Source organism: Camelina sativa, chromosome 19 (assembly GCF_000633955.1).
Source record: "Camelina sativa cultivar DH55 chromosome 19, Cs, whole genome shotgun sequence".
Taxonomy (NCBI): Eukaryota; Viridiplantae; Streptophyta; class Magnoliopsida; order Brassicales; family Brassicaceae; genus Camelina; species Camelina sativa.
In genome coordinates this window covers 2,307,318-2,318,818 of record NC_025703.1, presented here as the reverse complement: position 1 = coordinate 2,318,818, position 11,501 = coordinate 2,307,318, and the positions used below count along the sequence as shown (strand labels likewise).

The 11,501-nt window shown below is 37.2% G+C and overlaps 3 protein-coding genes and 1 non-coding gene across 4 annotated transcripts; 1 reads left to right on the top strand and 3 right to left on the bottom strand.

The window, feature by feature from the left end:
* On the top strand, positions 1,545-4,917 carry LOC104764260 (the record flags this gene model as incomplete). Its single annotated transcript, XM_010487757.2, is given in 3 exon segments — positions 1,545-1,642; positions 2,308-2,664; positions 2,755-4,917. Coding segments are annotated over 2 exon segments (2,343 nt in total). The 3' UTR covers positions 4,754-4,917.
* LOC104764259 (shaggy-related protein kinase gamma-like) lies at positions 5,551-8,758 on the bottom strand. Its single transcript, XM_010487756.2, has 12 exons — positions 8,485-8,758; positions 7,833-8,049; positions 7,654-7,746; positions 7,505-7,564; positions 7,151-7,423; positions 6,934-7,065; positions 6,702-6,842; positions 6,557-6,607; positions 6,366-6,461; positions 6,191-6,274; positions 6,007-6,109; positions 5,551-5,882 (listed from the first exon to the last, which is right to left on the bottom strand). The coding sequence occupies exons 2-12, from the start codon at positions 7,941-7,943 to the stop codon at positions 5,800-5,802; spliced, it is 1,227 nt and encodes a 408-aa protein (XP_010486058.1). The 5' UTR covers positions 7,944-8,049; positions 8,485-8,758; the 3' UTR covers positions 5,551-5,799.
* TRNAI-UAU lies at positions 9,147-9,220 on the bottom strand. Its single transcript has one exon. It is a non-coding gene; the product is annotated as a tRNA-Ile (tRNA).
* LOC104767349 (spindle pole body component 110-like) lies at positions 9,283-11,384 on the bottom strand. The gene is made up of 4 exons (XM_010491386.1): positions 11,356-11,384; positions 9,908-10,403; positions 9,703-9,804; positions 9,283-9,603 (listed from the first exon to the last, which is right to left on the bottom strand). Exons 1-4 carry the CDS (start codon positions 11,382-11,384, stop codon positions 9,439-9,441), a joined length of 792 nt encoding a protein of 263 aa, XP_010489688.1. The 3' UTR covers positions 9,283-9,438.

The window sequence follows — 11,501 nt, the reverse complement described above, 5'->3', positions numbered from 1 at the left end:
GGGGGGGGAGGGGATACAGAGCTCCACAGTGGATTAGATTAACACACAGTAATCGTAACGTTATTACAGAATAGACATTTGTAGCCGTTACTTTCCAACGTTCAAAATAATATTTCCTTTTTTATAACCAGTATCCGTTGTTAAAAAGTGCAAAATTAACCGACATATATATCAGAGAAGAGACTCATCATCTCCTAATCTTCTTCTTCTACTTTTGATCATCGTCAATCAAATCTAATTCAATGTGTTCTGTTCGTAATCTAACCCTACGTACGTCTCCGTGTTCTTCTTCTATTACTTCGATCATCATCAGGCAATTTAATTCAATGTGTTCTGTTCGTAATTTAACCCTACGCCTCCGACTAATCTTATCGAAGCAATCTGTTCTAAAAAAAAGGCAACTTTTTTACTTTACTCTGTCTCGATCTTTGTTGGCTTCAGTTCTTTTTGCATACAAAAACTGTTTGTTGAAATTAAAGTTTTACCATTCCCATCGAATTGATTTTTGATTACCTTTTTCTAAAAGCTTCTCGTCGCCAGTAAAACGGACTCATCACGAAGCTCTCTCTTGTTTGCTTCTACGAAATTTAGGAGTATTAAATTCTTCTTCTCAAGGCAATTACAATCGTTTATGTTATGGTAAGCAGAGCTCTTATAATATATCCCCTCAAAATTTTCTACTATGCGTTTTTGTTTAGTCATAGGTTTTTGGAATCGCTTCATAGACTCATAGTTTCTAAAGTTTCCAAAGATTAATAGATTAATTTGTTTACAAGTTTCGATCTGTTTTTACATCTTTTGTTATATTTGCAGTGAAGATATCATCCATCCTGGACAGCTTTTTTTTTTTTTGCTTTGTGTGTGGCTACAAATTACGTTAAGAGTCCAACAAATAAGAAAGCACATGATGGAAGTGGCTCAACAATCATCATCGTCTCCCTTCCCCTAAATCATCCATTCCTTAGCCAAATAAATCTTTTTTTTCAACTCTTTATTTTTAAAAAATAAATAAATATTTATATATATAAAAACTAAAATATAAAAATTAAATGAAAACTTAAACTTACATACTAAATTACAAAAAAACATTACGAACTAATTGGATTTGGGATGCAGACATTCCACAGATTCGTCTTGTTTCCGTTATATTATATTTATTTGTTAAAAAATTTAAATACCAAATTACAAAAAAAAAATCACTACTGATTTTGGATATGGTGATTTTTTTTTAAACTTATTTTTGCATTGCTTGTTAAAGAGAAATTAATAATAATTTGACATATTTCTTTGTTATTTTTTTTTCCAATGCTAATCAAATTTAAATTTATCTTATATGAAGATAAAATAAAGAAAAATATTTATTGCAATAAGTTTTTTTAATTTGGATTAAGGATAACCAATAGCAACTCAAAACTACACTTATTATTAATTTTTAACAATATTATTATCAATTTTATATTTAATGTGAGGAAATAAATTAAATGCAAAAGGAGAAAAAGAAAAAATAAATAAATAAAAAAATCCAAAGGTCGTCTCACGTCAGGTCTTCCCTCTTCCTTGTCGTGAGCAACTTCCGAGAATCATCAGATCATAACACACTTCAATTTAGGATTAGGGTTTCTTCGTTCTCCGCAATTTTGAGGTAATTCGATCCCTCCTCATTCTTATATAAGTTATATTACCAACCCAGACAATTTTTTTTTTTTTTTTTGGATTTAGGGTTCTTGCTGCCCAATTTCCCAAATTCGTTAATTTTGTGCAAATTCTGTGATTCTACCCTGAGTGCTATTCTCCGACGTTGTTATCTTCTATTCCGATGTAATGTTACTATTGCTATGTCGTTGTTAGGTGGCAGATTCTTCTATAACTGCGTCGAGGGATCCTGAGGCTATCAATTTTTAGGTTTACGAGGATTAGCTGTTTGTGGAATTTTAGATAGTTTCTTAAAGCTGAAACCTTTTCCTCGAAATATCCCACCTTTTGAATTCAATCTCACTGTTTTATGTATTGCAATTTCGATGATGATTGTGATTTTCATGAGTTACAGTAGATTCAAGTTTCAGGAACCAAATTGGTTGATGGTTGAATCAGTGAATGTGCATTCATCATTTTTTCATATGCTTGTTGTTATATAGTTTTTTTTTATCAGAATTGAGAGCTTAGATTGTTGTGTGTAGGTAATTTACGGAGTTCGATTCCTCCTCTGTGTTCAGTTTCGGTTTGTGACATTGGAAAGCTTTAGGAAACCACAATGCTTGAACAAAATTAGGAGATTTGATGGGGTTGTGTTTTGATTTTCTTCTTCAGCTTGTTTCAGGACATGTCAGGGAAACGGGTCATAGCAATATGTATGTCTGGTGGGGAATTCCAGACGGAGAAAGGCGGATCACTGCTGTACAAAGGCGGCGATGCTCACGCAATTGACGTGGACGAGCAGATGACTTTCATAGACTTTATCTCAGAAATTGGGGAGATGTTTAATTGCGATGTCAGGACAGTTTCTCTCAAATACTTCCTCCCTGATAACAAGAAGACGCTCATCTCGATTTCTAACGATAAAGATTTGAAACGGATGATCAAATTTCACGAGAACTCAAACACTGCTGATGTCTATCTCTTACCCGAAGAAGCTGCTCCTGAATTTTCAAACATGCCGGCTAGCAGGTAATCAAAGCTGGTACATTAATCATCATTTTGCCTTTATATATCTGCTGGATTTTTTGAAGTTTTCAAGGGTTCCCTCTTGTCTTCCAGATCAAGCAGAACAACATTGTCTGAAGCGATTCCCCCGGTTCCTATGGACGACATGATAGATGACACCATGGGACCAGAAGATCTTCCCATCTCAATCTCAGTCTCAGCTCCTCCCGCTGTAACTATGGAGCAAGTCATGGACCGAGCTGCTGATGCACAGATTGTTATTAATCCATCTGATATGATGTCAGCGATTGTTGAAGTCCCGAATCCAAAAGGAGATATTCTCACAAAGGCAAGAACACAGCAGTGGCAGAACACAATCACAGGAGTGGGTCAAAGGTTTAAAAACGTTGGGGAGTTCCGTGAAGCGCTGCGGAAATACGCCATTGCAAATCAGTTTGGATTCCGCTACAAAAAGAACGATAGCCACCGAGTGACAGTTAAATGTAAAGCCGAAGGTTGTCCTTGGAGGATCCATGCTTCAAGGCTATCAACAACTCAGCTGATCTGTATCAAGAAAATGAATCCAACACATACTTGTGAAGGTGCGGGTGGGATTAATGGGCTTCAGACAAGTAGAAGCTGGGTTGCTAGCATAATCAAGGAGAAGCTGAAAGTTTTTCCTAACTACAAACCGAAAGACATTGTCAGTGACATCAAGGAAGAGTATGGGATTCAGCTAAATTACTTTCAGGCATGGCGTGGTAAAGAGATTGCAAGAGAGCAGCTTCAAGGATCTTACAAGGATGGTTACAAACAGCTTCCTCTGTTCTGCGAGAAGATAATGGAAAGCAACCCGGGCAGTCTCGCTACGTTCACGACAAAGGAAGATTCAAGTTTTCACCGTGTTTTTGTTTCGTTTCACGCCTCAGTTTATGGTTTTCTCCAGGCGTGTCGACCACTTGTGTTTCTCGACAGTATGCCGTTGAAATCGAAGTATCAGGGGACTTTATTAGCTGCTACTTCTGTGGATGGGGACGACGAAGTGTTTCCTCTGGCTTTCGCAGTGGTCGATGCGGAGACAGATGATAACTGGGAATGGTTCTTGCTTCAGCTGAGATCTGGACTATCCACGTCTTGCCAAATAACTTGCCAGATAACTTTTGTCGCTGATCGACAGAAGAATCTGCAAGAATCGATCCCAAAAGTGTTTGACAAATCGTTTCATGCGTATTGTTTGCGGTATTTGACCGATGAGCTCATCAGAGACTTGAAAGGACCATTCTCTCATGAGATCAAGCGGTTAATCGTCGACGACTTTTATTCTGCAGCTTATGCCCCGAGAGCGGATTCATTCGAGAGACATGTTGAGAACATCAAAGGCCTCTCACCGGAAGCTTATGATTGGATTGTGCAAAAGAGCCAGCCTGATCACTGGGCCAACGCTTACTTCCCGGGTGCTCGGTACAACCACATGACTTCACACTCAGGTGAACCGTTCTTTAGCTGGGCTTCCGACGCCAATGATCTACCAATAACTCAAATGGTCGATGTGATCCGTGGGAAAATCATGGGATTGATCCACGTGAGACGGATGAGTGCCACCGAAGCCAATGGAAAATTGACTCCTTCCATGGAAGTAAAGCTAGAGAAGGAGAGTGTTAAAGCGCAAACGGTTCAGGTAGCACCTGCAGATAACAACTTGTTCCAAGTCCGTGGAGAGACGTTTGAGCTTGTGAACATGAAGCAGTGTGACTGTAGCTGCAAAGGGTGGCAGTTAACAGGTTTGCCGTGTCACCACGCGCTCGCGGTTATCAACTCTTACGGACTTAATCCATATGATTACTGTTCTAGATATTTCACTGTTGAGAACTACAGGGCAACGTATTCACTGTCGATAAATCCAGTTCAGTTATTAGAAGGAGAGATGTGTCGAGAGAGTTCTGGAGGTTCGGCAGTGACGGTAACGCCTCCACCAACAAGGCGACCGCCAGGGAGGCCGCCAAAGAAGAAAACGCCTGCGGAAGAAGTGATGAAGCGGCAGCTACAATGTAGTCGGTGCAAGGGACTTGGTCACAATAAGTCGACTTGTAAAGAGTATCTTCTTGAATGCTAGCTTTTTGGAATTCTCTTCACTTTGTGTTTTTTTTTTATTAACTTCTTTTTTCTTTTTTAACTTTCATCAACCTCTTGAAAGTGATCAATCTGTAAGAAAGAAGTTTTTTTACGTTCAACATTTCCATTCATGGGATTTTCTAATTCATAGAAAATAATTCTTGATTTTGACCCTAAGGAAAAATATATTTGCAATATAATTCTTTATAAAGTTCCCAAGTTGTGAACTTCTCTCAAGTATAATGGCCAAAGTAGGCCTGTCATCATCTGAGATGTCTTGCAATAATACAATGGCCACAAAAGACAAAACCTACTACAGTTGGTCTGTCATCATCTACTCAACCGGCTAAATTAAGATCTGTAGTCTACAAAGTCTTCCTGCACATGCTGAAAGGCTCTCTCACTCAATAGAAGTCTGAAATAACTGAAAAGCTTTTGGAATGGAGAAGAAAGAAAAACGACTGCGAATGGATTGAAGGGGAAAATGAAGCTTGGGGATGAAGGACAAAGTTGACTAGATTGAAGAGCAAACTTACCGAGTTGGAGCAAAATAGGACAATAACTGAATGAATAGTCTCAAGAGTTTGGGTTGAAAGGAGAAAAAATTAGAAGAAAACAAAAAAAGTCTAAAGATTCAGTCTTTCGTCTATTTACTTTCAGCTGCAATTCATCTTCTTTTGATCTTTGTTTAGGTTCTCTGTTTCTTCACATCAATCGTGTTTCTTTTGTGTTGGACTCACAATCATCCCACATTGAATCGGTGTTTCTCGCCTACTTCTGTTATTGATATTTGGTAAGAGTGCGACAGAAAACACCAAACTCTCATAAAAAATATATCTTTTTTGTTGGCTTATACAAATATCATAACCCCCCACAAATGATTCGCTCTTTTCTCTACTCATACAACAAACAAAGGGTTACTAAATCATAAGATTGAGATATGATCATAATAATAATACAGAGAAGGAGAGAGACGAGTAGAGATGAATTTCTCAGACTGCTTTTTGCTCTAGTTTTCGTGTTTGCAGGTAATTAATAGCACACAAATCACAAACCGAGCCACGGACATTGCTTCCTCGCATGTTCTGGAACTAACTTGGCCACCATCTCCACAGGCACACCTTTAAGCTCTGTTTCACACAACACATGCAACAAATTAACAAGAGTTCAATTCTCTTTTTTATGATACTCTGCTTAGATACTTTTTCAAGGCCAACATTTGACAATTTGAAAATAAGGAAGTTGTGGTAGTACCATGAGGCTTGAAGTTGAAGAGCGGTGGAAGGAAACGACCATTGGGTAATCGCGCATTTGGATCTCTTAGCTCGTCAAAGAATGGGTGGACCAATGCATCAAGCTAGTTGGCAACATCACACAACAAAATCAGACAAAGAAACAAAACATTTTGGAAGGTGAAATGACTTAGAAAAATACTCACAGCAGCACAACGAAGATTGGGAGAGTATTGAAGAAGCCTTGAGACTAAATCAACAGCTTCTGGAGGCATTCGTTTGTGGAAAATCTGGATTATGATGAAAAATGTTGCAATTAACAGCTAATTAAAGAAGACATAGAAAAATGTTAACTATGCAGTGTAATATGAACATACAAACCTTATGCCATGGATGAGCTTTGATCTGAGGAAATTTAAACTCTGTATAGTTGGGGTTCATGCATTTGATTTCTTCTCTTGTTGGTGTTCCCAAAACCTACTCAATTCATCAATACATGAAACATATCATTACACATTGAATAGGTGTAACCTGGCACAGTTATTAGAGTGAAATCAGAACAAAGGTAGTACCTTTATAATCTCTACAAGTTGATCAACACCGCTCTCACCCGGGAACAATGGCTGATATGAACAAAAGAACAGATGGGTCAACCACGGAGTAAGGTTTTAATCAGAACAAAGATGTTTGATTTGAGATTTGTCAACAGTTTTTTACCTGTCCGAGAAGAAGCTCGGCGAGGACACATCCTGCAGACCAGACATCAATGGCTGTAGTATACTCTGTGGCTCCAAAAATGAGCTCGGGTGCTCTGTAATACCTCGAGCAGATATATGAAATGTTTGGCTCTCCTTTTACCTGTTTCATGAACCACCATTGATCAATAAATGGTTAAATCTCACTGCTTTAAAATGTTTTTTTTTGTAAGAGATAGATTCAGCAAACTCACCAATACTTTTGCACTTCCAAAATCGCATAGTTTCACTTGATGAGTGTGTGGATTTACCAACAAGTTTTGAGGTTTGATGTCACGATGACACACGCCGATACAACGGTGAATGTAGGATAAAGACCTAAAAATCTGCCAAACGTAGAAAACTCTTAAAAAAGATCTCTCCACCAAGACATGTAAAACTGTATGCACACTTTCGTGGACATTAATATACCTGATATGTGTAAAGTTTGACGTAAACGAGAGGCATTCGTTGGTTAAGTTTGTTGTAGTGCTTGATGACACGGTGCACAGTCTCTGGAACGTATTCCAGAACCAAGTTGAGGTAAAGCTCGTCTTTTTCAGTTGTTGAGAAGAAGCAATGTTTCAAGGCCACAACATTAGGATGGTCAAGTAGCCTCATTGTTTGAAGCTCACGGTTCTTGTACCTCCGATCTTGCAGAACTTTCTTTATGGCAACAGTTTCTCCTGTTTCCAAACATTTAGCCTGAAACAAAACAAAGAGCTGGTCAGACACAGTTTCATAGAGAAGCTGACACTCGAAGAAAGAACAAAAAGTAACACTCACTTGAAACACAACGCCAAAGGAGCCGTGTCCAACAACTCGCTCCGCCATGTAACTGATCGTCTGCAATTTAAACATACAAGGAAACTCACTTAGCTTACCGATACTCCTATCGAATCAACTAATGAAGGATCGGTTTTGCAGAAGCAAACCTGTTTAGGTTGGCCATTTCTTCCTCCTATAGTAGTTACTATTATATGGCCAGTCTCTGTGACATTGCCATTAACGATTGTAGCTTCCATTTCCTATATAGATCATAAACACATGTCAGTGAAAAATAAAATAAAAAACCATAGAACTATCTGTAAAATAGGATCAAACCCTTACTTACTTTATCATCTTGAATTTTCATGTCTTTCATCTCCTCAGGTAATCTATCAACATCAGTAGTAGTAGAAGAATCTCTAACCGCGGCACTAGGCTCTATGCCCAGCGAGGCCATCCCAAAGATACAAAAAAAAACACAGAAGAATTTTGTATAGAAATAAAGATGTCTTCCTTTGTCACTCTTCAAATCTCAATCAGACACCACAAAAAAAAACTCAACCCTGCAGGAGATAAGATAAACAATAAGCAAAGTGATCGTTAGCTCAATATTCATAAACCATATCTGTAATTAACAATAACTTGGTTACAAGGAAGGTAATCAGTTTCATTGAGGCAATTTCATAGATTTGATTATACGCAAAACTCATCTTAAAGCTATCAACATGCAAAGTTTGGATTTTTAACGAGACATTGGACACAATTATCACCCCAAAAAAAAAAAAAAACGAAGAACATAGAAATCTATCTCATCTAGGCCAAAAAAAAAAAAAAACAAATCGCCACCGATCTAAATAGAGAAAAACAAATCTAGTAAGAATACGATCAAGAATCAATTTTGTGGTGGAAATTAGAAAACTTTATAAGAACCCAGAATTTTAAAGAGAAATCTAAGAACAAACGCAAAAAAGAAAGAGATAAGAGAGATTGAAACGTACCCGGGAAACCCAGAAATATTGAGATCGAAGAAAAAAGAAGAAGAATAATAATATAAATCAAGAAGATATGATTAGTAGATCCATTAATGAAGCTTTGATTGAATTGAATGATGAATCCCCCCCCTCTTCTCTCTCTTAGTAGATCATTATTTTGCAGTTTTTTTTTTTTTTTGTTTCTTCCTAATCTGTGCTTTTGTTAAAAAAGAACATATTCTTACATAGGTCCAATAATTAAATTAGTTCATAGATGTCATACAATTTTCTGCTATAAAATTATGAGTATCTAGTTCAACAACCAACAGCCATAACTATAATGACATTTCCAGCCTAATTTATTATTATGTATATTAGTAGTAATAATTTACTTATTATTTGAAGTATTTTGAATATTTGGACAAAGCTGTGAGAAGTGAGGACGGTGCGAAAACGACAAAGTATGGCTAGTTTTGTATTTTACTGCTTATATGCATACATACATACATACACGCATATTCATTTTTTGGGATATATATCGGAATATTCTAAAGAGTGATTACAGGCTGAACCGGGGCCACGTGTCGGAGAGTGAAGAAAAAACAAAATAAACGTTTTGGAAATTTTCATGGGCCAGTTTTTATTTGTGAATTGGGCTTCTTAATGGGCCTTGTACAATTTAAAAAATATGCTTCCGGCGGGGCTCGAACCCGCGACTTTCGGCTCATAAGACCAACGCTCTGACCAACTGAGCTACGGAAGCTTGTTGTTATAGATTTACCGTAAATATAATTAAACTAACATAAAAAAAAAGAGAAAGCAGTACAGAGTATCTAAGAAGTAAAGAGCATTGGCAGTTTTGTTAAACGGGAGCTTGTTTTTACTTTTTACTAACACATACACGACTACCAATTACTACATGAGTTAAATTTTCATCAACTATCTCCAACTAAATTTATACAATACCAAAAAAAGACAAAGTCATCTCTTGGAGACTACCACTAACATCAACATAGACATTGATACAACGATCTTGAACCCTGGATTGTCCCAGAACTTCTGTTTATCCCAAGACTCATTAAGCTCTTGTTTCTCCGACATCAGATCCCTTATCTCTTTGATCTCCATGTCCCTTCTCTCTCCTTTCTGTGTTTCATTCACACACAAAACAAAAATAAGAACCCTTTTGATCCAAATCAAGAAGCTACACGAATGTTTAAAACTATGGACTTATATACTATTTACCCTCTGCAGCTTTCTTGTCTGGCTTCGTGTTTCTTGTAGACAGAACTCTAGTTTCAGTACTTTCTTCTTCAAATCTTGATCAGTTCTTCTCTGCTTCTCCAGCTGTTAATTGTTTCAAAAGGATGAAACTTACAGTCAGAATTTAGATAGAACATACAAAAATGTACAATGGCCTTTTATTCCAAAAGGAAGAACATGGATGCACCTGAGATTCGAGTTCCTTAGTCTTATGTTTCCAGTGACCTGACATTAGCCTTATCTCATCTTTCAGTTTTGTAATCTCTCCGTCTTTTACCTCAACTCGTCTATTCATCGTCTCGAATTTCATTGGAGAGATATCTTCTATAAGTTTCCGGAGCTCGCAGTCTATGCCACCTATCCCAGCCTTTGCAATGGTCTCTCTAACCTCACGCTCGATTCTCATAACTTCGTCTCTAAGTTGCTTTTCTGAGCACTCTCTCAGGCTTAAATCTCTCTGTAGATCATCAAGCTGATGACTGAGCTGAGTTACACGGTCTTCGTGTTCTCTAAGAGAACGTGTTTTGTCGTCAAGTTGTTTTTTTAGCATTGAGCATTGGATATGTGTAGATTGAGCAGAATCAGCACTAGCCTCTGCAGTTTGCTTGGTTGCGTCAAGCTTTGATCTAAATTCCTCCAACTCTTTGATAAACAATGACGAGAGATTGTGATAAAAATTGTGACTTTACATGAGCTTATATCCATATATGTGAAAGAAAGAGCGTTTTCTGGGTTTTTTCAAGTCTTCAGATCAGATCAGATCTCTCTGATTATGGAATGAATCTAAAAACTAATTTCTCATTTTCTATATCCACAAGAACAGAGGAGAGAGAGAATAAGGAAAGAGAAGTAAACAGACAGCTAGCCAATGAAATCAGAATAAATGAATTTGGCTAGAGAGAGAGAGAGAAACTGAGATGAGAAAAGGTAACTTTGAACTTCAAAAATCAAACTTTCCCTCCAAAATCCTCGGCATACACAACTACTCAACTACAGTCTAGGGACGTACAACAAAATCATTAATGCGGTTATATGTATATTCTCCAAATTCGCATCTTTCAAACTACATAGCAAAGTTAACCAAAAAAAACTTTATAATTACAACATAAACAATGGGGGATCTGAGTGTGAGAAGAAAACAAAATGTTACTAAAACGTATTTATTTTATCATAATTTGGTAGAGCTAAAGCTATGATTAAGGGACATGTGTGGATGGGGAACGAGAGAAGGTGGACGGGAAAACTCACTTTTAAGGTTCGGACTGTCTCACGTGGCCTTTACAAGTGGTTTTCTTTGGTTCGGAGTTAGATAAACACAAAAAACCGAAGCTGTTCTCTTGTCTTTTTTTTTTTTTTGACCAAAACGCCGTAATGATCCTTGTGATTGTTTTTATTTAGTTGGATCTCTGTCACGTGTCCGGTACTACGTTGCATCTAAAGTTACACATACACTTTAGAGATGTTTAAAAAACTTGGTTAGAGAAAGGGTGAACACACATTAAGCAAGCAAATTTTTAATGTTTTTGACTTGTACAGAAATAGGAATTTTCGAAAAATGAAGTTTGGTGTATTAATAGAAACCATAATGCTTGATGCGATCAAATTAGCAGTAAACTAGTTCCAATATCCACAAACATTTTTCTTCCTAATACAGATTTTCCCATTTTGAGGAATCACAAAAATTTCAGATAAATAACGAACACAAAGGAAGCCCTTTTTCCAATCTAATTAGGTATTGGATCCTGATTATGAATGCCATCACTTTTCTTGGAAACTCAACG